The 26,098-nt window shown below is 41.5% G+C and overlaps 1 protein-coding gene across 2 annotated transcripts in view; it reads left to right on the top strand.

The window, feature by feature from the left end:
• SAMD5 (sterile alpha motif domain containing 5) overlaps nt 1-26,098 on the top strand; it is a 406,625-nt gene that overhangs the window by 42,883 nt on the left and 337,644 nt on the right. Inside the window, exon 2 of one of the 2 annotated variants that reach the window (XM_005659159.3) lies at nt 10,946-25,493. The exons of the other annotated variant lie outside the window; for it this stretch is intronic. Within the exon in view, the coding sequence (XP_005659216.1) occupies nt 10,946-11,008 (63 nt within the window). The 3' untranslated portion in view covers nt 11,009-25,493. Of the gene's footprint in view, nt 1-10,945; nt 25,494-26,098 lie in introns of those variants that run through there. 2 annotated transcript variants of the gene reach the window in all.

Genomic DNA, 26,098 nt, shown 5'->3' with positions numbered 1-26,098 from the left:
TGCACATGCACATGCCCTGTGGCGGGGTTGGGGGAGGGCACGTCTCATGCTTTAAAACAATTAAAGAGGTCTTTATGCTTGAACAAGCCGAGAACTATGCTATGGTAGTTACGGTCTATAGGGCATGCTTCGCAAAGCTAAATGAAATTTTTAAAAGTTAATGGCTAGACAGTGCTTAAAGCACACACATTATTCATGATTTATCTAACAACATTTGTGGATGACTAACTTAATAATGCTGCCTCACATCCATTATGTTTTTGTTCGGAAGATGTGCCTGAGTATCTATGCCTCCTTAGGGGTGGGTTTACATCACTCGGTGATTGAATGAAGAAATAGAATTCCATGCCTTTTATGGGATAGGTGTTAGATAAACATCCAAACACTTACATAGGTTTATACTGTGCCAGATACTGTTCTAAACAGTCTTACAAATATTAGCTCATTTAATCCTTATAACAACTCTCTGAACTGTAGGTACGCTGCTGTTCCCGTTTCAGATGGGAAACTGAAGCACAGAGCAGTTAGTTTAAGTAATGCGCCTGAGGCCGCGCATCCAGGTGGTAGCAAAGCTGGGGCTTCCTTCCATATTCTGAGCATGGATCTCCAGCCCTGCACTGCATCCCCCAGGGTTTTTCACTTCTGTCCTGGCAGGAAGGGGTGGGATGACTACCAAGAAATACCTGGAGGACAGGCTGGTTTCGATTGAGGAGGTATACCCATGTGTCCTCAACCACCATCTCCCACCCTCAACATCACACACACACACACACACACACACACACACACAGACTAGTGCACATATGCCAGCTGGGCTTACTCTGGACAGGATGATATTCGACTACCTTGAACTGGGACTGTGAGGCCCCCTGATTTGGGCTCTCCTCACAAACCTAGAAGTGTCATTTCATAACTCTGTGTGTGTGTGTGTGTGTGTGTGTGTGTGTGTGTGTGTGTGTACGCGCGTGCGCGCAGGGAAGACCTTCAATCTATGATGGAACTCAGTCTACTTACAAATTTTGCTGCTTCAGGTAACCCATTTACATGTCCTCAGAGTTCATTTGGACAAGGCCAGTGTTTTGAGGCTTATTCAGATGACTTTATAAGTTTCTTATAAAGCAATTAACTGTTTCTTTAAAGCAATTAGCTGATGGTCTTGAGACCCAGAATGATGGCATCAGAGCCTGTGGCTTTTGGGAGACATGTGAAAGCATCCCTCTTTCTCCTGCCAAAACCAGAGAAGAGGTAGAGTGATAGGAAACAGCACAGATCCCCTGAGTAGTGCTTCACTCTGGCTGCTGCTAAACCTGCAAATGTGCTTTCCAAGGAATTGCTAAAGAGGATTATGACAGCTGTCTTGCTTCCCTGCCCATTCCAATTTGGCAGGTGAGGTTAAGGCCCAGTGCAGGGCATGCTTCAGTGTTTGGGGAGCTGGGACGGAATGCCAAGAGACCATGGGCTATTTTTGATCAGAACTGGCTAAGTCACTTCAAAAGTGCTTGCTTTTGTCAAGGCTGGCAAGCACAGTCCCTTCAAGAAGTGTTTCCTCCCTCAGCCATCCCAGCTATCTTAGCAAACCCTCTCCTCAGACAAGAAAGGAAAGTCAACTCACCTTCATGGCAGGCAGGCTACAGACTTTCTAGTTCCATGGGGCTGAGGCAGGCAGGAGCCAGGAAGGTAAATACAGAATGATTTTTAGGAAGTGTTTGTCATTTCAAAGGGCAGAATTATAATCCAGACTGATGAGTTGGTCTGAGATTAACTGGTGCTGATTTCATGACATATGCCTTGGCTCCAGCATTCAGAAATGGTGGGAGATACAAGTTGGTTTTTTTAAATGTAATTTTTATTTGTAGAGAAGTGCTTGCATGTAGCCCCCAAAACCTCTCCTATCTAGCAATTTTTAGCAAATCATAAATATTCAAATATATAAAATAGTGGACATCAAGCAGAATGAAAACAGTCATCCCAATGGCTGATTATTTTCTATTTTTGATGCTGTAGCAAAAAATTAAATCCCAGACTGCATCTAAATATACATGGAGCCCATGTATAAACATAGTATGTAATTTTTAATGTATTTTTTATAAATCATATTTCTTTACATAATTAAACAGTTTGCATCATTTATTTAACAGCCAAAGTTAAATTTTTCTTATATATTATGAATGACATTAAATATATCTAAGCATTCTGCGTAACATTTCACATCCTGAATAAAAATAAAGTACCTTTTGCCTAAAATCACATTTGCATGTTCTGCTAAAAATGATGAAGTGATTAAAAATACTCCTAAGAGCATTTTGAGAGATTATGTATTTCTGTGAAAGGGTGCCATATTAGTTTCTGAGGGCTGTTGTTACAAAGCACTGCAAATGGAGCAGCTTAAAGGCAAAAGAAATTTACTCTCTTACAATTCTGGAATCCAAAATGTGAAGTCACAGTTTGGGTGGGACCATGCTCCCTCCAAAGGCTCTAAGGGAGAACTCTTCCTTGCCTTTTCCAGTTTCTGCTGGCTCCTGGCATTACTGGACTTGAGCTGCATCGCTTGGCTCTTCACAGGGCCTCCTTCTCTGTATGTCTCCCTGCATCCTTTGCTCCTCTTATAGGACACCAATGGTTGCATCTCACACCCACCCTAAATCCAGGATGATTTCATCTCCAGAGCTTATACCATCTGCAAAGCCTGTTCCACGTTCACTTTCTGAGGTTTTAGGTGGCTGTGAATTTTGGGGGACACTGTTTAACTACTATACATTCCCAATGAAGCGATGGGGAGTGCAGATGTACTTACATAAGATGGGGCTTTGGTGTTGGACAGAACTGCCACTGATGAGCCCTTTGACCCTCTCTTAAAGCCGCAGATTTCCCACCTGTAAAACTGAGTCCACGGTAGCCATTGCGCTGGCCTGTGGTAAGAAATAGAGGAGATTATGTTTAAATATATACCACACCTTCAGCACAGTGCCTGGCACAGAAGAAGAAGGTTGCTTGGTTACTATTTGAAATTGGTTACCGTTGCCGGTTGGGCAGGTACTAACAACCATAGGATGTAGTAGAAACCTGCTGTTAACGGCAGTTACATTGGTGATTATCATGATCAGAGTTCGATTAATGTTCATGGTGGTTTCAAACACCATGAGGACATAAGAAAGGATGGTTTTCTTGAGAGAAGGTGGATGAGAGAGAGGGAGACAGGAAGATGAGAGACCCTTAAATGGGCAGCCAGTGAGCCTGGTTAGAGATGGACATTGCTATAGACTACATGTCTGTGTCCTCTTAAAATTCACATGTTGAAACCTAGTCCCCAGTGCGATGGTATCTGAAGATGGGGCCTTTGGAAGGTGAGGAGGTCATGAATGGAAAGCCCTCGTGAAGGGACCCCAGAGCCCTCTTTTCCCTTCTGCCTGGAGAGAACCCAGTGAGAAGATGCTGTCTGTGAACCAGGAAGATCCGCTCACCAGGCTGTATCTGTGGACACCTTGATCTTGGACTTCCCAGCTTCCAGAAGCGTGAGAAATGAATTTCTCTTGTTTATACTGCTGAACCTCGGCCTCTGTCCACCAGGGCCGAATAGAAACATGGAGACAGAGTTTTGGGTGAAGGAGAAAAAGACGGCTTTTCTTACTTTGCCAGGCAAAGGAGGCCACAGCAGGTTAATGCTTTAAAGACTGTGCCCTCCATTGGGAAGAATTGTGGGGCGTTTTATAGTGAAAAGGAGCAAAACAGGTTTTCAGATAGGAATCAGGATTGGGGCAGACATGCATTCTTCTTTCTCTGGGAGAATCTTCGTCATCAAAGCTGATCCAGGAGATCTCTGCATGGTCATGACGGTGGTCTTCTGGGTTACTTGTGAAAAGGGCACATTGGTCAGAGATTGGAACAAACAAGGAAAGTTCCTGAAAAACATCATGTGCTAATTTTTTTTTTTTTTTGTCCTTTGAGGGCTGCACCTACAGTGTGTAGAAGTTTCCAGGCTAGGGGTCGAATCAGAGCTGTAACTGCTGGCCTATGCCATAGCCACAGTAACACAGGATCCAAGCCGCATCTGTGACCTACATTGCAGCTCACAGCAACGCCAGATCCGTAACCCACTGAGTGGGGCCAGGAATCGAACCCACATCCTCATGGATACTAGTGGGTTCCTTACTACTGAGCCATGATGGAAACTCCTAATAATCTTTAACCCACAGGCAGTTGTCCTCAGGGTGCCTGATCTTTAGTTTACGGGTGATTGTGTTTAGGGTGCAGTGAAGCCAGGGAGAAGGACAAGGAAAGACTCTAAGCTGTTCAGTTTTAAAGGCTTCATTTCTAAAAGAAGCATAATTACTATAACTTTCCTCTTTGGTGTATAAGACATTTACGTCATTATGTGTATCCTTTGCGAGGGAATCGGGATCCTGCCCTGAGGCTGTACTATTGTTACCTGACTGTTCCTTCCTTGTCTTCGGCTCCCCTTCCTTTCCTGATCAGCCCCTGTCTGAACCTGTCCCTTGGAACTCAGGGAAGGTCATGGAGGCTGAATGAGGCCCATTTCCTAAGAACAAGAAATGAGGGATACAGAAAGACGTTTGTCCCAGGAGCCCCACAGGCCCCTGCTTGGTTACACTTGTCATCCACACAATCTGCGGCCCAAACAGACCAAGACAGTCATTGATGGCATGGTTTCATCAAAGACCCACCAAAGGCATTCCTGTTGTGGCGCAGCAGAAACAGATCCAACTAGTATCCATGAGGACGTGGGTTTGATCTCAGTGGGTTAAGGATCTGGCGTTGCCACGAGCTGTGGTGTACGTCGCAGATGCGGCTTGGATCCCGAGTTGCTGTGGCTGTGGCGTAGGCCGGCAGCTGAAGGTCCCATTTGACCCTTAGCCTGGAACCTCCGTATGTCTTGGGTACAGCCCTTAAAAAAAAAAAAAAAAAAATGAAAGAAAGAAAGAAAAGGGCAAAAAAGAACCCCACCAAATATGCCTGAGAGCTGAACTGGAAGACAGAACACTAGCGTTCATCCTACTCTAGCATTTATTGTTATTTCTCTTCTGGACTTTGTACATTTCTAGGACTGAGTCTTACCACCATTTGGGGGTAATATTTGGAGACTTGGAAACCTCCTACAGAAAAAGAGCCCCTTTCGCTCTAATTCCACGCAGTCCAGTCCAGCTGAATCTGCCCTCTTGCAGTTGTCAAAAGGCTTTCATGTCGCACTCACCTTGGTGGCTGTCCCGGACCCTCCCCTCCCCCAGGCCACCTTTGGGCACCTCTAAAACTTTACCCTTGCCCCTCTTACCTCCCTTTCTGCAGATGACCTTGGCTGGGTCCTTACTGAGACCTGCAAGTCCATTACCCAAGACCTGCCTCCCTTGTTCTCTTTCACCGCACAGTGTGTTGGCATCTTTGCACATCTGCTCTTTCCCTCTGTTTCTGATGAGCATTTACTCCTCCCCCCTCTAATGCTAATCCCTCTTCCTGGTATCTAGCCTTGGCCCAAGATGATGGTCCATAATTCTCCCTTTGTTTTCTTGCATTTGGTTTCTCTCCATGGAATCCTTCCACCCCTTCTGTAAATATGCCCAGAATCCCTCTTTGTGCTGAAAAGCACTGTCCCCTCCTTAACTGTACTAAAACTTCTTGAAAGTGTGGTGACCTAGGCCAGCTTTTGTTGGGACCAGCTGTTAATTATTATAAAATGGCTGAAAGAACAATTTAGAATTCCCAACAGTTAAACTGATAATTTCTTCCCGGTAGAGATAAGACATGACTTTGAGCAGTCAGGAGGTCCTGGGTCTCCTGGAGTTTGTGGCCACTTACCAACCACAACCCCGTGGGCTGTTCTCTGTGTGGGGGAATGTAACAAATTCAGAATATCCAGTGATGATTATAACAAAGTGCTTTCAAGAAATCAGGAAATTACATAAGCTATTCAGTTGGAAAAATTATAAAATGGGTTAATGCCCCGAGGAGAGCATAAACAAAGAGGCTTTTGTCTTTTAACCTCAGAATTTGTTCCTGAGAGTTTGCTGAATAATAAGTGGGTAGGAAAATTTCCATCTTCTCCAGTATACTTTCCTTTTGCTAAAAACTGCAGATTTCATCTTGAGTGAAGCTTAGAACTCATTTGGGTCCAGAGAAGGCGGGAAGAAGCAGTGCAGTTTATTATAACCTATTTAATTTGTTCTGGGAACTAGGTAGTAAATCAGTACTTACCCAGGACACACCGGGGATGAAATCAGGATGGTTGTACAGGACAGTTTATCTTGCATTTGGGTATTCGTGTAAAGTCAAAAAGAGAAAATATACATAGATCATTCTGGAACAGGCCAAACATTTTTCTAGTCTGTAGAATCCCTAGGAATCCTAGCCTGTAAAACTCCCGGGAAAAAAGGTCGTATATGCCAGCTCATTGGGTAACATAAGATTGCATCATCCAGCTTAATGGGGGTCTGGGAGGTAGCCTTGGCCATCCCATTGCAGCAGCTGAGAGGGACCTTCGGGGGGGCCCCTGGAGGAACTGAAAGGTGACCATGAAAATAGGCACACATTTCGTGAACACACTGGTAATTGTTTCTCTGTTGTGTGGGCAAAGGAAAATATACTCCTATTTGACTAGCTCGACTAAAATTTCTCAGTAACAACTTAGTTTGCTGCGAAATTATACGTAGAAATTATACTGTGGATAGTTTGATCCACCAGCAGTGTGACATGCCATATAAGTTAAGGTTCCTGGGGACAATATAAAGAAGTGTAAAATATCCTTGTTGCCTTTGGAGACAGTTAACAAATGAGGCCGTACTTAACCATCCCCTGCCACCATCTCTCAGCAAATTACCAACCTTCCTTGGTTCCATCCTGATAGGTAGTTGACATGGCCGAATGTTGAGGAGGTCATGAGGTCCTCTTGTGTCTTGTCACCGACTGCCCAAAGGTTCAGATTTGTGTATCTTGTGCCATCCAGGAGGAGCGAAGGCAATATTTGTACCCTCATTCTTTATCATTTTTTCCAATGAGGCTGTTGTCCCCCTAATTGTAAGGAAATTGCATGGACTGTTACTGTACAGGCACCGGTTTTATTTTATTTTATTTTATTATTTTATTTATTTATTTATTTTTTTGTCTTTTGTCTTTTTGTCTTTTGTTGTTGTTGTTGCTGCTATTTCTTGGGCCGCTCCCGCGGCATATGGAGGTTCCCAGGCTAGGGGTTGAATCGGAGCTGTAGCCACCGGCCTACACCAGAGCCACAGCAACGCGGGATCCGAGCCGCGTCTGCAATCTACACCACAGCTCACGGCAACGCCGGATCTTTAATCCACTGAGCAAGGGCAGGGACCGAACCCGCAACCTCATGGTTCCTAGTCGGATTCGTTAACCACTGCGCCGCGACAGGAACTCCGGTTTTATTTTATTTTTTATCACAGCCACCAACTGTGGAGAATTTATTGGTTCTATATCTGCAGTGGAGCTACATCCTTTAAACTAATATCACAATAGAGAAATAACTTCTAAATGGTTTAGCCTGCATAGAACTCTGATTGCCTTTTAATTAGGTGGAAAATCACAAGCTAAAAGGAGTAACAGACTTGAAGTCAGTTAAAAATCGGAATAATCAACTGAGCAAAAAAAAAAAAGTAGTCTCATAAATCTTAATTTTTAACCACAGAATAATAGTTTCTTTATTCCTTAAATAACTTTTTCTGCGCCCCCACCCACCCCCTCCATTTCTCACATTGGAGCGCTAACACTGATTAGAATTGCCAAATACCTGTAACATGAAAGACTTTCCTCTCCGTCCCCACCCCCCATAACAGCCCAGAGCAAATAAACCGAGAAAGTCACAGTTCAGCCCAAGAATTAGGTTTGCGTGGCCCTCATGTAAGAATGCTTTGATTGAGGACCGTCTCCAGGCAGGTAGGGGAGAAATCAGGCCAATTAGGGTAGAAACCTTTTAGTAATGTTTCCTTAGAAACAGAAAATAATTTGTCATGGTCCAAGCTGCTGGCAGACTTTTTTTTTTTTCTTTCTTTCTTTCTTTTTTTTTTTTTTACAAACTCTGTCTTTAAAAACAGCAAAACTACAGGAGCATTAACAGAAGCAGAAATACAGCTTGCTATTTATTGGTCTAGTGGTTGGCTTTCATGAATTTTGAGAAAAGATCAGATTGGAGGCAATTCCTTTCATGATTTTTAAATCCGCCTATTCCTATACTCGCAGAAGGCTGTAAACATGCATAAACAGATTGTTATTTTTCTTCATGGAGTGAAGAAAGGGCTTTTTTCTTTGTGTGAGTTCTCTGGATAATTTAGGAGGAAAATGAAATGAAAAGAATGTGAGCTGGTGGGGGCCGCTCTGTGGATTGGGCATCGCCTTTTTGCCCAGAAGATGTATTTTCAGCAGTTATCTCCTTAATGCTGGTCCGAGTTTTAAACATCTGGCCCTTTCTATGCTGCTTCCAGAGTGAGATCTACAAGGAGCAGGAGCAGGGCTGTCACAGTGCATGCCAGCCACCAGAGCTCAGAGGAGCCCTTCCTAGCAGGGAAATTACAAATGCTTCCTAGGATCATGAAGCAACATGTGCTCGGTTAATTGCTAATCACTCTCACATCTTGAAACTCTCCATGACCCAACTGCAGAAATCCTGTTTGTCTGCCTCCCACCCACTCCCCCAAAGAATGAAAACTAGCAAATTGCAAGGCTGGGCTTGTTTAATGAATGCGATTTGGTTTTGTTGAACCAGAGACACAAGAGGTTTCAGAGGCTATTAGCTTGATGCCAGATTTGTGAATGACTTTGTGGTTCTTATCTTTGGATAAGTTTAATAGGAAGGGTGTCTGTGCTCACTAGATGATAACCTGTCCAAAGGTGTTTTCTTTATTTCTATAGGTTCCTGGAATAAAATGACCTTTAACGGTAGGTGAGGTCATCCGGCTGACTTCAGGCAGAGCTGTATCAGGCAACGTACAGACATCTGAGAATCTTTTGCTTTAATGAGAATGTTCTCGAGATGCTGCCTCCTCCCTTTGTGACTCCTTCAAAATCCGACTGTAGTCTTCCAAGATTTTAGCAACCCTGATGCTGTAAGCTGAGGCTCTTTCTGGATTTTCAGGAAGAAATAGCAAGTTCTCTTGCACTATGTAGCCAATACAATTTTTGTTGCAGTGCCTTTTCATTCATTCCTTTATTAGAGCATTAAAAATGAAACAATTTTACCTTCTTCCTGTTAAGGTAACATCCCCCCCCCACTCAAAATTTAGTTTGTCGACATAGATTGAAAATTACTTTTTCATAGCTTCTGACAACATGAGTTAGCTTTTCATAGAGACATTCAGTGGCTTGGGTATGGGTTTATTTGAATGACTGACTACTTGAGTGTATTAGTGAGTAGTAAGATATTATTACTTGGTCTTACAGGGGGACAAAAGGCCTGCAAATAGCTTCATTGTCTGGAGAAAGAAACTTCCTGGGCATGGATAGTAATACTTTCTATCCAGTTAGATGCAATTGCCAGATGATATTACCCAAAGTAATTAATAATGACATATTAGTTAACATATTTCCATCAGCAAGTGGCTGTTTGAGCAGGGGTGAAAATGACACACGCTAAAACAAATTATTATACCCTAGAGAAAAGCGCAGAATTATTTCTTAAGTCTTTTCATAGTGCCTGCAATATGATATTTTTTTGCAAGAGATAAAACTGGGAGAAACACATATAAGACTACAAAAACGAAAGAGAGCAAGATTGATTTGCTGTTTTCCCAAAGCTTTTCCAGTTAAAAAATAAGTAAATGGTTGAATCCAAGCAGCACAGTCTGCCTGTCATATCAAAAATCGTGGGAGAGACCCAGGCATCCTCATTCTTCCTTTGCACTCTTTTTTCCTTCTCCTTTGTCCATTCTTGATCTGTCAAGGGATTCTTGGCCCAGGGCATAACTGTGACTGATGGGCCGGAAACTGTTGCTGTCTTTTAATTTCAAAGGAATTGTAGTGGCCATGAAGGGGTTAAAACTGTCAGCACCGCTCAGAGCTTAGAGATAGTTAGTGTAATATCAATCCCTGAACACTGGTGCTGATGACCACACAATAGCTGAGGAATTCTACTAGGTTACGTGCTTGGTGAGAAAGCCTTATTCATCTCTTTCCAACTCATGCACAACTATGCTTTTTAAATGCCTATGTGAAAAAGTTACTGTTTATGCATACAAATGCTTGCGATTAAAGATGATTGTCTTTTTTTTTTTTTTTTAACTTGGGAAGGTGCCTTTTGAATTAGCCCTTGCACGGGCGAGCTAGAGAGATGTGTTCTCTCTGAGCATGAGCAAGGTGGCCTTTGAAATGTTTCACAGTATATTGACTGTTCCTATATGTTAAGGCCGCCAAAGGGTAGAATTGAGGGAGATGGCTTAGGAAGGCAAAGTATTAGAAGATACACTTTTTCTTTCTTTTTTTTTAACTTTCCTTTTCTTCTAAGAAACATGAAAGGAAAGAGAAGGAGGCTTTTTTTTTTTTTTTTTTTTTTTTTTTTTTTAACTTTTTGGCTGCCCCACCAAAGTTCCTGGGCCAGGGATCAGATTTGAGCTGCGGTTGTGACCTAAACTGCAGTTGTGGCAATGCTGGATCCTTAACCCACTGTGTTGGGCCAGGGATCAAACTTATGCCCCAGTGCTGCAGAGATGGTGCTGATCCTGTTGCACCCCAGTGGGAACTCCAAGGGGGCCTTTTTAAAAAACAGGACGTAGGCTTGAGAAGAACAAAGCACATTTTTCATTTGTTAGCCTCAAAGAGAAAACTGATGGATTAAAAAACAGAGACTTTAAAGCTCGTTTGCAAAAATCCAGACAGTAACCAGAAAGAGAAAAGTGTGACTTAAACTTTGGAGCAGGAATCCATGATGGACTAGGGGAAGAATGGGTAAAGGAGAACTTAAATAACCCCGATATGTTCAAATCCACAGGTCCCAATGGCTGGCATCCTAGCGTACTTAATGAATTGGCCGAAGTCATCACAGAACCGCTAGATATCATTTTTGAGAACCCGTGGAGGACTGATGAGGTGCCTGAAGACTGGAAAAGGGCATATTTAGAACCTTCTTTCAAAAAGGGAGATGGATGATGACCATGGATATACTCATCAGCTTAACTTTTTGCTTGGAAAAATTCTGGAATAATCAACCTAGTTCATTGGGTAACAAACTGACAATAGCTAGAGAAAAGGCAGTGAAATATCACACACAAGGAAGTACTGAGTTCATGTTTTAAAGATACACCATTGTAATGTTGGGATTCTGCTTGTTTTGGAATTCTGTCCCCCATACTACGGCTTCTTCACAAAAGTAAATGAAGGTAGCTAAGCATTTGGGTACTGACTTAGTTTTTTATTACTTAATGAACTTTATTGCATTTATAGGTGTACAACAATCATCACAACCAAATTTTATAGCGTTTCCATGTTTAAGTGTAATATAAGACCAAAAGTTTTCTGCCATTAGCTAGGCATTACATCATTTCCAAAATGATCTTTCACTTGAGTATAGTCATTTTATTATTTTAATTTTTTCGACTGCTCCCGAGGCATGCAGAAGTTCCCAGGCCAGGGATCACATCCTAGCCACAGCAGTGACAACACTGGATCCTTAACCCACTGAACTACCAGGGAACTCTGAAAATAATCACTTAAATTTTGTATCTTAACATATTTTTTTTTTTTGGAGTTCCCGTAGTGGCTCAGCAGAAAGGAATCTGACTAGTATCCATGAGGACACAGGTTCAATCCCTGGCCTCGCTCAGCGGGTTGAGGATCCAGTGTTGCTGTGAGCTGTGATGTAGGTCACAGACACGGCTTAGATCTGGCGTTGCTGTGGCTGTGGTGTAGGCTGGAAGCTATAGCTCCAATTCGATCCCTAGCCCGGGAACACCCATGTGCTGCAGGTGCAGCCCTAAAAAAGAAAAGCAAAAAATGAACAAAAAAACATATTTTTTTTTCGTTTCATATAGGATTGTGTTTTATAGGTTGGATATTTTATGTAATTCAATATAGAGTAGTTTGGTGAAGGAATTCTTGTTTTAAGGTGCTTTATATAGTTATTTCATACATAGGTACAGTGATAAAAGCTGATGAACTACTGAATATGAGCAAAGGAAGAACCTTTTTTCTAACTTCTCTTTTAAAATTTAATCAGGCTGAAGTTTAGTGTTAGGACCTGTACAAGTGTCTTATTCTGATGTACATTGAGCAAGAGCCAGCTGTGTAACTTGATGGCTAGTTTTCTTCACCCCTGACACTGCCACACTGGCCACTGTCACACCTCCCTCCCCAAATTATGACTTCAGGCCTTCGGGCAGCAAGGAATGCCCATTGGGCATTAAGAGCCCCATATCTCCAAAAACGAGAGAAGAAGGAGGTGGGGGGAGGAAATTAAGATGAGGTTTTCTTTCTTGCCTTTTTTTTTAGTGCCTCACCTGCAGCACATAGAGGTTCCCAGGCTACGGGTCTAATCGGAACTACAGCTGCTGGCCTACACCAGAGCCACAGCAATGCCAGATCTGAGGCATGTCTGTGACCTACACCACAGCTCACGACCTATACCACAGCTCATGGCAACACTGGATCCTTAACCCACTGAGCAAGGCCAGGAATCAAACCCACAACCTCATGGTTCCTAGTCAGATTTATTTCCACTGTGCCATGATGAGAACTCCAAGAGGTTTTCTAATTCCCACTGTTCTTGTCTTTGAATGTTGGCAGCTTTATTTTCTGCTTAGAAAATACAACCATACAGACAGGACCAAAAACTTAGTTAAAAGGTGATCTGAGCAGATCAAGCAGCTGGACAGTACTGTATTCCAGAATCTTCCCTGTACTTACTCCTCAGAAGTAAGTAAGAGATGTATGTTTACATGACATGGTGATGCTCAAGAGTAGGGAACTCTCAAAGAAAAAGAAATTTGCATTTATTTCTCCCTTGTGTATACCGGTCCCTAGGAATGGGTTACAGTGATATTATCACAATACTGCTTTAAAAATCTAAAATGTGTATATAGTTTAGCTACTTCTAGAGGGACACTGGGTAAAATAAGTCTCATTCTTAAGTACAGAGGCAAGGAAATTAAGCTCTCAAAGCATGTATACATTGTCTTTTAAACTTCATATTAGAGCTCGTAGTTTTGTAAGAATTACACTCTGATCAACCTTTCATCATTTTTTTTTCAAGTGAACTAGAGTCTTTAAAATTTCCAAGTTAGTTTTTTTTTTTTTTAAGGAGTGGGGGTGTCTACAGATTATAGATATAATTTATTGTGATAACAAATGGCTTCCTGTTCGAGACCTCATTTCCAGGTGCAGCATCTGTGGCAGATTTATTTCACAGATGTACATGTATATGCATTTGTTGAACTGTTAGTAGAAAGGACTCGGTTTCTGAAAAATCTATTATTTTCACGCTGGGCATTATGATACACTCTACTGCAACCAAAAAGGGGGTTCCTCGGTCATGTCAAGTTTTCTATCTGTATAATGTCTAGCTTCAATTATTTTGCCAAATTTAAATCTTCTTTCTGTGTCTGCTGTTGGAGTTTGAAAATAATAACCCTCTGCCAAAATTAAGAGGCACAATCTCGAACAGTGAAACAGCCAATGAATATTAAAGACTTCCTCCCTAAAGCTAGAGGAAGCAAACTTTAAAATAAGCAGAGAACTATTCAAGCAAGCGCATTAATTCCTTTTCATTAATGAAGATGAGGTAAGAGTTAGAATATAAGATGTAAGAGAAAGATGAATTGTGTTTGGAGGTAATTACGCTCAATAAGAGTAATTTTTTTCACAGTGTTTTTTCCTTTATCGAATATTCATAATATCCTTAATTTTTTAAGACAAAGGAAATTGCTGAGGGACAAATATATTATCAAAACTGGAGGATTATCTTGATTTTGTGTTTCCTAAAATATCAAGAGAGGTTTGTTATAGACTTTTACTTCTTAATACTGAGGAATTGGCAGGATTATAGCAAAGTGTTCTTCATTTCATTAAAAACTTTTTTTTGGGGAAGTGAAGGAAGATTTTACTCACATGTTTCTTGGCATAGGGAATGCATAATTTAAGGGCTTCTTCCTCACCAAAGGAATTTACAGTAACATAGAAAAGCTGTACTCACGCAATTTCTCAGTCCAGAGAAATTTACAGCATCTTGCGTTGTAGAATTAATGACCAAAACAATACGTTGTTATTTGGGAGTCCCTCAGATCTGCTTTGAAATTCCAGGATCACATGGATTGCTCTTCCTGCGGTGTATCAGCTAAGAGCATCGGCTATAGTGTAGCATGGGGAATGATTTTGAACACGTCTTAAACTTATCAAAGCTTTTTAATCCTTGTCCTTGAAATGGGAAGAATAAATACCCTGCCATAGTTCTTGAGAAACTTAAGAGTTCTGCAATATACACCCACCCAGTTCTTGGCTTGGTGTTGGATGCATAGTAGGTTCGCAGTGCCTCACTTCTTTCCCTGCATCTTTTTCCTCTCATATGAGAGAGACTGCCTTAAAGCTGACTCGAACACTCAGGCATAAATAGACATGTTCTTATTACTGCCTTAAACTCAGTATGAGGCCCTTTGCTTTCTTTTAGGAAGGATAAACCAAGGTTCCTGTGACTTGCCCATGGTAGAAGTTAAGTGTTTATTGATCGAATAAAAAGAACATGATTTTTAAGAACAGTGAGCAATCCTAAGGCCAGGACTTTTCAATGCCGAAATAGTCACAGAGACACACATAACAGTATTCCTTTAAGTTGCCTCTTTTTTTTTTTTTTTCTTTTTAGGGCCACACCTGTGGCATATGGAAGTTCTCAGGCTAGGGGTCGAATCAGAACTGCAGCTGGCAGTCTATGCCACAGCCACAGCAACACCAGAGCCAAGCCACTTCTGCGTCTACACCATAGCTTGCAGCAATGCCAGATCCTTTACCCACTGAGTGAGGCCTGGATTCGAACCCATGTCCTCACGGACACTGTGTTGTGTTCTTAACCTGCTGAGCCAAAGTGGGTACTCCTAAGTTGCCTCTTTCTATAAAAACTTTAGATTTATAAATTTGGCATACAAATTAGTGAGTGGTGTGTGATTTTTCCTCTGATTTTATGACTGTGATTTACAAGTTAGGCGTGCCAGTGGGCATTCTCCCATAGCCTTTTCTGTGGTGGATCCAGCCAAGACAAGAAGCCGATAATGGTCGATCAACAGACTCTTTTTCTCTGTGAAGAGAAACCAGATGTGCCAGTGACAGGATGCACCTGCCTGTCTGGATCATCCTCCGTGAAGAGCGTGGGCGTTGTAAACAGGACCCTTGCACGGGCCCTGGAGGATGACACACAGGAAGACTGAAGAAAATGAAATTCTTGGACAAGATGGTTCATTCTTACATGTAATATGTAATTACATGCCAAACAGGCAGGTGGAAGATTGCTGAATTTCAAAGTAAATGAGGACTAAAGAGCAGAAAATTGTATCCTGAGACACCTGTAAGAAATGAGCAAGAACTTCACCTTAAAAATAACCACTTCTCGGGAGTTCCCTGGTGGCTTAGCAGGTTAAGGATCTGGTGTTGTCACTGTCGTGGCTCAGGTTCTGTCCCTGACCAGGGAACTTACGCATGCTGCAGGCGTGGCCAAAAAAAAAAAAAAAAAAAAAAAAGCCAAGCCCAATTCTCCATTTAGACCTAGGGCCAAGTAACAGGGAATTCTTAAAAGAGACAAGCTGATGACTTGTGCTTAGAATAAAGCCGACATAGATGCTGTAGTAAATTAAGTTGTGCAGGGCAAAGGGAATCAGTGAGGCTTTTGCCCATACATTTTCTAATTTCATTCTTATTAATGGTCCCAGTGGTCATCAATTAAGTATTCTTACATCAGATGTTTTACACTATCAGATTCTTCGATTAGAAAACCCTCTTCAGCTTTCTATTCTTAATCTCTGAGGGGATAAAATCAAATTACTTTCTATTCCATGATTACTATTTTAGATATTTCCATAAAAGGCAAAAAAAAAAAAAAAGCTAGAATGGTAGTTCTGAAAAACAAATAACATAACATTTTAAAAAAACTTATGATTCCTTCTGGTTTAATGTTTGTATATAATTTGAAGTAAAAGTCCAAATTCATCTTACCAATGTGGATATTTAATTGTATCAGCATGATTTGGAGTAATAAATATTGTTTCTCAATTAAAAAAAAAACTTATCCAAATACATATTTTCTTTTAAATTGCTTAAATACTCAAATGAAGTTTCATTTTTTTTATTGTTATTGGTAAAAGCTAACGTTTAGAGGAAAATGAGAGGTTAAATTCTACCTCAGGAGCTCGGCGGTATTTTTTTCTTTTTGGACAGTTTGGCCAAAATTTCTTCCACTGGAACAAAAGGAAAAAAGTTGCTATTAAACATTGTTTGAGATGAGAAATGTCTCTTACAGATGTACTCCGTATCATGCCCTTTGTCAGATGAATTTTCCCTTGTTGTTTCAAAGAATGAAATGTGTTGAATATCTTTGAGGGGACGATGGTATACTGACTGGGGCAAATGTTAAAAATTCAGATGTTTATGGAAGTTGCTACCTTGCTTCTGAGCTGGACAATATTCATAGATGCTCTGTGGGTCCCTGAAACATTAGTCTTTGAAAAGTTCTGCCCACACGGAATTGTGTGCAGGGGCCTGCAGAATCACCTTGTGCCCATCTAAGTGATAGAGCAGAGGTTCCTCCTAAACCAAAGTTGCAGTGTGGTTTTGTGCATGCATTTGCAATTGACACCTTTTGCCTTTCAGTGACTTTTTAGAAGGGACTGTGGGAGAAGGCACTGTGGAAAGTGGAGTTGGAACCGCGTTATGAACCCTGGAATGTACGCCCAGGCAGTGTTGTGATTTGCAGACATATGTCCTCTGTTCAATAAATGCTACAGCTTTCACAGCAGTTCCGCCTTGGCTCTTTTGTGAGTCGTTTACATTTCGATGAATGGGGTAGAGTATGTACGTTATTTAAATGGACAGTATATAAATGTTTTTGGTCCTAGGGCATTATGGTTTGCATGGGAAATCAGAGTGCTAACTCAGAAGAGGGGAGGAAAGCCAAGCTCCCCACATGGCATGCAAAATTCAGATAAATGGCTAATGCAGTTTGCTTGGGTGCTTTTGTGTGATGGGTGTGTATGTGTAAGTGGTGGGCTTTCTCCCTTCTCCCCCCACCCCACTTTTGAATTTTGAGAGTGATATATACAATTCTGTGATGGTAATTGTGGCCCTGCTCCCCCCCGCCCCCAGTGGGAGGTGGGACAAAGTAGGCAGTAAGAGGGGACATATGTGGAATTTCTTTGCATAGGATCCTGCTGTGGCTCCCATACTCCCTGAATCTCCATGACCCAAAGGTGGTTGCGATTCTGCTATAGGTCAAGTGGAATCTCAGGGGTCATGAGAAATTCTGTTGTTTAGGATTTGACGTATAATATACATGTATGATTTGTATATTAAGATTTCAATCCCAGCCTTAACACTTTCTGCCTTCAGGACCTTGAGCAAATGGAATAATCGTTGCAAATGTTTGGCACAATAATTAGCACATGCTTGGCAACATCTCAAACATGAAGTCAAAGAAGTTTTTCAATAGTGTTTTGGGTTCTGTATAAATGACATCCTGTGATATGTTTGGATGAGGATGAATAGCTGTTTCGCTTCGTGCTGAATATGAGAAGAAAGTAAATTTAAAGCAAGGAAGATGCGGAGGAAGTATTAGGAAGAAATACGTAAAATTTTTATTTTTAGAAATGAAAAGGGACCTGAGGATGACCCAGACAGATTCAGAAGTTGTGTCATTAGGACACTAAGGGACCCAAAGTGTGTGGCGCACCTCCTGTGACATTGGCTGGTGATGGACAGTTGAGGATTTCCTAGGTCCTCTAATCCTGGCCTTTTGTCCGATGTCAGATCCTAGACAGTAAACTTAAAGGGATTTGTGGCATCCTCAAAAAAAGTGCCAGCTTTCTAGACTGGCCTTAATTTCAGCTTAGGTTCGTGGTTTTCAAGACCTAGCCTTAGAATGCTTTTGTTCATAAACTAAAGCTCCTGCCAGCCCCAGGGTTCTGCAGGGGCCAGCATTTTGGTAAGAAAATGTAATCTTGGAGCTCCCATTGTGGCTCAGTGGGTTAGGAATCCAACTAGTGCTTGTGAGGATGTGGGTTTGATCCCTGACCTCACTCTGTGGGTTAAGGATCTGGCACTGGGCAAGCTGTGGCATAGTTTGCAGATGCAGCTTGGAGCTGCAATGCCGAGGCTGTGGTGTAGGCCTGCGGCTGCAGCTCTGATTCAATCCCTAGCCTGGGAACTTCCATATGCGGCAGGTGCAGCCTTTAGAAGTACAACAAAACCAAACAAAAAAAGGTCATCTTTCAGCTCTAAAATCTCATGCCTCACATCTTCTGTGATCTCTCAGGCATATTTAGAAAAGTCCATAATGTTGGTTGGCAGCATTAAAATGCATTTTTTAAAAAGGGGAAATTTGAGCATGCAGCTGAGATCCCAAGTAAGGAACGTTTGACAAAGAAGAGGATGGTTTGTGTCATTAATAAAAATCACTTCACCTAAGGCAGCCTTTAAAATCTGTCAACCGAATCTGGGAAATGAATACCTTTTAGTCTCATTCCAGGCCATATGCTGCTCCACTGAGGATTTTTTAATTCAAAAGAGAAATCTTGAACAATTTTAAGTGAAAAACTCACTCCTTCCCCACGCTAGAGTTACTCTGAGGACAGAGTCTGTGCATATAATTATGGACACTTTCTGGGCAGCTTTCTCTACTTTATTATATCCATGTACCATTAACAGGATGTCTGCAGAATCTCATCTGTCTCTTGCTTGAATACTAAGCCCCAATCGTGAATTATATATGCATTTAGTGTGTGTTCTTTTACATCTGTTGGGCTCCATCAATTTAACTTCAGGTTCATTTTGGAACTAAGTCAGTCTACCTAATAGTGTGGGCAAAAATAGCTGTTTTGAGTGAAGAATATACATTTATTGTTCCCCTAAATCCTGACCTATAAATCAGAAGCCCTGATCCAACCCAGTCTTGGTTTTCCTGGTGAGTAGCTGTCTAAACACTTCCTCTACCTCTTCACTGCTCTTAGGTCTGTAAAAGAGTCCAGTGGGGACAGTGTTACCTAAACCTGCCCTGTGAAAAGTTTGGAAAACTGAAGGTATCTGGGAATAATGTCATGTCCTCTACAAGAGAGTCACAGAGCAATATGGTCTGGTTTTCACTACAACCTCCTGGGGCTGTGAACGTATCTGGTTCGCCCCCTCGCCGGATGTTGCCTGCTTAGTGCTTCCGTAGTTCTGGTGTATTTCCTGGCACATTGTAGGTGCTCAATAATATTGTCGAATGAATGAAGAACCAAGGGAACTTTCCCACATGCCTGAGGATGCTGAATCCTGAAGTTGTATCACTTTTTCTACCAGGGTATTTCCTGGTCTCAGAGACCTTGCAGGAATTCGATGGCTTTTGGGTTTCAAAGAATATGCCTTTCACTCTCAGACTCGGGAAACCAAATTTCTCTTTATCACAAGTTCACCTTGGGGTGTGATTTTGTTTTTATTAAGTCCTCTGGTGTCTCTGTTTTCTTTTGTATAAAACTCTAAATGCAAATATTTGATAAAATAAAAATTTACATGCTCATTTAGGTTTTCTTTTACAGAAATGTGTTAAATATTGTAATTTGATGGCATCTGAAAGCACTAAAATGGCACACTGTTTGAATTATGATTTTATTTTGGTTGTATTTTCCTAACTTGAAGGGTGAGAGGGATAATTAATTGTTCTTGCAATTAAAACTAATAAAAGATCAATCTATTCTTGCAATTAAAGCTAATCAAACTATGATGAGTGTACTTATCATATGTATGCTAGTGTATAGTGCTAGCAGACAAAATACAAAGATATTTTGATAGCCCATTCTACACAAACAGTAACTTCCTTCTTTAGTTGCATTTTGGACACACCACCTTCTAGATATGTGTAATATAAATATATGACCCATGATTTTGTCCCTGGATATAATTATTTCTTCCCTAAAGATTACTTTTATAGCAAAGGCAAAAGAGAAAAAAAAAAAAAGAGTGGCGTGATTAAGAATAGTCAGTCTAGGGTCATTCAGTCTGTCTCCCAGAGAGCCCCAAGAATTATAATCGCTTGATCTAGAAGGAAACTTGTAACACTACAGTGACCACATGCCTTGTCTTTCTTTTGTTCTGCTAAAATGTGTGCATTCCATGGAAGGAGGGAAAGAGTATTAAGGCTTTGGAAGCACAAAGACGTGGATGCAAATTCCGATTCCCCATGCCTGGCCAAGTGACCTTAGGTGGGTTACTCAACTCTTTCTGGACTGTTTTGTCATCTGAAAAGGGAGGTTAATAAAACTCCCTCCAAGAGGTCTTGTAGAAATTGAACAAACTGGAGTTCCCACTGTGGTGCAATGGAATCTGCGGGGTCTTGAGTGCTGGGACACAGGTTCGAACCCAAGCTGGACACAGTGGGTTGAGGATCTGGCATGGCTGCATCTGGTGTAGGTCACAACTGCGACCTCAGATCCTGCTGCTCAGATCTGATCCCTGGCCCAGGAACTCTATACGCCTCGGGGAGACCAAAAAAGAAAAAAGAGGGAAAAAAAAGAAATTGAGCAAACTAACTTCTTGGATAATTGATAGAAGGTCTCACGTTGAAGGAACACAAGTCCTTCCTACTGATCAGGTAGGCAGTATTGGCAGGTAGGAAGTGGAGAGGTAGGACGTAGAAGAAAGATTTGTGACTCATGAACTAAAGTTGTTTTCCAAATCGATTAGAAAAAAGCTCGTGTTCTTCATTACAGACAACATTAAAACATAAAGTTGCCGACACGTAAAAGGACATTTAATACGGTGCCTAGGACAGAACGAAGCACTTCCCATGCATGTTCTCATTTAATCTTCCCGACCACCCCATGAGGTAGATGTGTTTTTTGGGGTTTTGGCCGTGGTGTGATATGGGATCTCAGTTCCCAGACCAGGGATTGAACCTGGGCCGCAGCAGTGAAAATCCTAACTGCTCCACCACCATGAACTCCCCATGAGGAAGATGTGATCATTATTTGCATTCTTCAGCTGAGGAAACTGAAGTAAAGGTGGGTTTGGGGCCGGAGTTCCCATTATGTCTCAGTGGTAACAAACCCAACTAGTATCCATGAGGACTCGGGTTCAATCTCTGGCCTCACTCAGTGTGTTAAGGATCTGGTGTTGCCGTGAGCTGCAGTATAGGTTGTAGACACAGTTCAGATGTGGCTTTGTTGTGGCGGTGGCATAGTCCGGCATCTGTAGCTCTGATTCAACTCCTAGTCTGGGAACTTCCACATGCCATGGATGTGGCCCTAAAAAAAAAAAAAAAAAAAAAGACAAAATAAAGAGAGAGAGAGCTGGGTTTTTGGAAATTTACCTAAGACCATGCAGCAAGTAACCAGGAGAGCTGGAATTTGAATCTCCGCAGAAGCCTGTCCTTTTAGCCTTGATGTTTGGTTTATGGGGCGAAATTATTGTGAGACCGAATATAAGAGCCATAAATTAAAAAGTAGGAGGGCAGACAGACGGAGGAGAGTAGGGTTTATCATAAAAGAAGGAGTGCTTGAAGGGTCAGGAGACAGGGTGAAGAAGGTGCGAAATACACCTGCAAGTCTAAGGTGCCATAGAGGTAAGACCACTAGTGAGCATCCAAGAAAGAAGAAATGTTCAACTAGTACCTGATACTGCTTTTCGTTTAAGACTTTTCTTTTCAACTTATTGACAGCGCCGTCTTAGACTTCCTTATACATGATGTTGATGGTTTATCATTCAGATGTGCATAACTCTAAAAGTTAAGCTAAGTAAGCATGAGGCAAGCCTTCAGCGTTTTTCTAGGTAGATTCTTCTGAGTCACTTTTGGACTCAGGTCTGTCCTCACAGTGTCATCCTGTGGCCAGGAGGTGGCTAATGCACCTGTCTGAAGGCGCCGCCTCTGTCATCTCTGGATTTCCTCCATCCCTCCTGTCAGTTTAGATGCTGGTGCTATCTTGATCTTACCTGCAGGTGTCTGCAGATTTCCCGACAGCGTCTCATTCTTTCTTCAAATGGTCACTAAATGGTTTCTCAGCGGAAATGTGGGCTTGCGGCTCTGCAGCTGTGCCACCAGCAATGGTATCTGCATTTGCACATGTGTATCTGGTGGCGGCTGTATTGCTAGGCACCATCAGAATCAACTCTGGCTCCCTCCTCCCCTGTTGTTCTCCACCCCAGTGTCATCATGTTGAAATGCGACATGTGCACATTCAAACCCATGAAGTATTCTTGTATGTCAAGTCACAAGGACAATATAACCTCCCAACTCACTTTACTTTCTGACCCTCTACTTTGTTGATAGTTAGGTATTAGTAGTTTTGCCTGTAACAACTTTAGACTCAATAAGAAATTCTTTTGGATTTTTTAGTAGTTGAGTCTACGCTAATATTATTGTCCAGTGGCTCCTTGACCTGCTTTAACCTATAGTCACATAATACATATTGGCACATTTGGCTTACTATGTATTTCATGGGGATCTCTGGCTCAGGGAGAGCCTTTAAACAGTGCTTTAAATATTATTTTATAGAATTTAGCACCTTCCCCCATGGAATAATAATAACTTTTTATTTTTATTTTGAGTACTTTAATAACGATGCCCATTACAGAGTCCACCATCATAACACCAATGCACCTGCCCCCTATTTGAAGCAGGAGTTTGTTCTCATTAATGCTTCAGAGTAAGAAATCCTCTATCTTGTAATTAGAATTCTGAGTGGCAGCTCCTGATTACTATTTGATCCCTAAATATTAGAACCCTGTGAAAATACTTGACGTTTCCAAATATCTTCAGGAGCTACCGGGCTCCCATTCCTTGTGCTCAGCGTATACATGGTCAGGTGGGAAGAGGGTGGAGCCTTGGGACCAGGGAGAGAGGAACATGGAACTCCCTAATGAATGGCCTTGGTGAAAAAAAAATACCAAGTATTTTCACCAGTCAGAGCAAAAGCTGAATACAAATTGCATTTAATCCTTATAATAACCCAATAAAGTAATTGCTATTACTGCTCCATTTTACAGGTGGGGAAACTAAGACTCAGAGAGTTAAGTTCCTTAGGACCTTCATTGCACGTCTTTTATCCTACATGTCTTTAGATTTATTAAAGATATGCTTGTGATCCTTAGCTGTACCCCGAGAATACACTGCATATATCAGGTACCTCGAAACGAAGACCAGTTTTATTACGCTGGCTTTTAATTGCCTTTCTCCTCCTCCATGCATGTGCTAAGGCGTAATAATTTGCCATTTGAATCTCCTTATACATTCTGAGCGGAGAGTAAACACTTTGGAATTATTGAAGCCCCCCACCCCCTGTCATTTTCTATTATGCAAATTGATTCTTTTTGTTTTAAGTCATCGATAATCTTTAACTTATTTTTAACTTAGAAAAGCCAGTAAGCAGTTTCATACCCAGGTCCAAACATTTCCAAATGTTTGTGAATATTCTCCATGATGTCTAAACTGAAGTATTTAGTGATCAAATATTTTTTAGTGGACCTTTGGTTGGGAAAACCTAGTACCTTCTGTACTTTGAATGAACCAATAGATACACGATAAGCTATAACTTCCAATGGCTCTCATCTTGATAAAATCCCGGTCTTAGCGTTAGAAATATTCCCTTTAAAAAATTACTTCCTTGCCCCCACCAAATACAAAACAGAACAGTATTTCTATACATGTTAAGACAAAGAAGTGGAGTTCCCTGGTGGCCCAGCGGTTAAGGATTTGACATTGTCATTGCTGTGGTGAGGGTTCGATCCCTGGCCTGAGAACTTTCGTATGCTGCAGGCCCAGCCAAAATAAAATAAAATAGAATTAGGGTGATTTCTAATTTAAAAAAAGACAAGCTCATTCAAACATTTGATAGATGTTATCGATTAAGACATAGTTTAAGAAACATTAAAACTGTTGCCTAAAATTTTTGAGCCTGTCTTCTTTCCTTCTTTCTTTTTCTCTCTCCCTTTCTTGGAACTGACAGCAAAATGAATCAAATATATCTCTTTTAGCCCACAAGTCCTATTCATCTGCTTTTATTTATCTATGCTTTAATCTCCTTCCAAGTACATTTGAAGAATAAGTAAATATATTTTCTGAAAACCTTGGCACATTTCCTAGATTTGGGAGGTGTCAGGAAAGGGTTGGCAAAAAAGTGATTTTTGAATGAAAAATTAAATCTCTACTTAGATTTAAAATCTCCAGAGACATCATTGATATAAACCAAAGTAGCCATTTTCAGTGAGGAAAATAGCCAGGGTGTATGTGATTTTGATGAATGCGCTTCAAAAAAGCACATAGCAACTGAATATACATATAAATCTAGTGTTTAGTGTTTTTATAACACAAATCATAGTGTAATCTCAAGCAATAATTGGAAAAGAATAAACCAGTGAGGGCTTCTAACATGGAGTATACTATTTAAAAAGTCCAGAGTTCCCATCGTGGCTCAGCAGTACCGAACCCGACCAGGATCCATGAGGATACAGGTTCAATCCCTGGCCTCGCTCAGGGGGTTAAGGATCCAGCAGTGCTGTGAATTATGGTGTAGGTCGAAGATGTAGTTTGGATCCTGTGTTGCTGTGGCTGTGGTGTAGGCTGAGCTCCGATTCTACCCCAGCCTGGGAACTCCTTACGCCATAGGTGCGGCCCTAAAAAAGCGAAAAATGAAAAAATTAAAAAGCCCAATCTATCAAAATGATACATCTGTTAAATGCAATGTTACGAATCAGGCAAAGCCTCTGACTGTATCATACTACGGAGAGAAGTTGGAACACATTTATAAAGCCCACTTCCTGGAATGACATGAGGGAGGCCAAGCAAGCGGTGTAGGTAACTTTACATCTGAAGTTTATTGCCCCTCGACTTTATAGCTTTTTTGAATCTTGCCTTTAGATTTTTTTTGACTCTTATTAATATTTGCCTAAAGTTTAATCATTTTGATACTCTGCTGCTTAATTGTGGTGTTAGTAGACTGTTTGGGGTCTACTTATATATAATTTACCTGACTTTATAAACAGTAAATGATGTTGAGCACCTAAAATGCCATGCCCATTTTCATCCCCACCTCCCCAGAGAAGCATGCCCTTAAGTTAAGAGGGTAACCTGGAGTTCCTGTTGTGGCTCAGTGGTTAACGAATCCGACCAGGAACCATGAGGTTGCGGGTTTGACCCCTGGCCTTGCTCAGTGGGTTAAGGATCCGGCGTTGCTGTGAGCTGTGGTGTAGGTTGTAGACGCAGCTCGGATCCTGTGTTGCTGTGGCTGTGGTGTAGGCCGGTGGCTACAGCTCTGATTAGACCCCTAGCCTGGGAACCTCTGTATGCCCCAGGAACGGCCCAAGAAATGGCAAAAAGCCAAAAAGCCAAAAAAAAAAAAAAAAAAAAGCCAAAAAAAAAAAAAAAAAAAAAGAGGGGTAACCTGCACTGGGTAATAAATACACCTCTCTGCTCACCTTGGAGATTCTGAGGGAGCTTTTAAAACTCACACCAATTATGTATAAAAAAGCTTGGGAGTAAATATGTCTTCACAATAAAGGATGCTTTTATTCTTTGCACGATTCAAAAATTATTCTCAGGCATTGTCTAGATACAGAAAAAATTAAGCATAAGTTTCCCCTGGATGATAAAACTGGTTACAGTCAACACAGAGAATGATAAATTGAGTCCATAGGAAAAACTTATGGCAGAGGTTAAAAGTTATTTGTGGGTAATAATCATTTCATGGGTTTTTTTTTTTTTTTTTGGTCTTTTTGCCTTTTCTAGGGCCACTCCTGTGGCATATGGAGGTTCCCAGGCTAGGGGTCCAATCGGAGCTGTAGCCACTGGCCACAGCCGCAGCCACAGCAGATCTGAGCCGCGTCTGCGACCTACACCACAGCTCATGGCAACGCCGGATCCTTAACCCACTGAGCAAGGGCAGGGATTGAACCTGCAACCTAGTTGGATTCGTTAACCCCTGAGCCAGGA

This window comes from Sus scrofa, chromosome 1 (assembly GCF_000003025.6).
Source record: "Sus scrofa isolate TJ Tabasco breed Duroc chromosome 1, Sscrofa11.1, whole genome shotgun sequence".
NCBI classification, from domain to species: Eukaryota; Metazoa; Chordata; class Mammalia; order Artiodactyla; family Suidae; genus Sus; species Sus scrofa.
The sequence above is the reverse complement of the archived record's forward strand: the minus strand, read 5'-3'. Positions and strand labels throughout refer to the sequence as shown.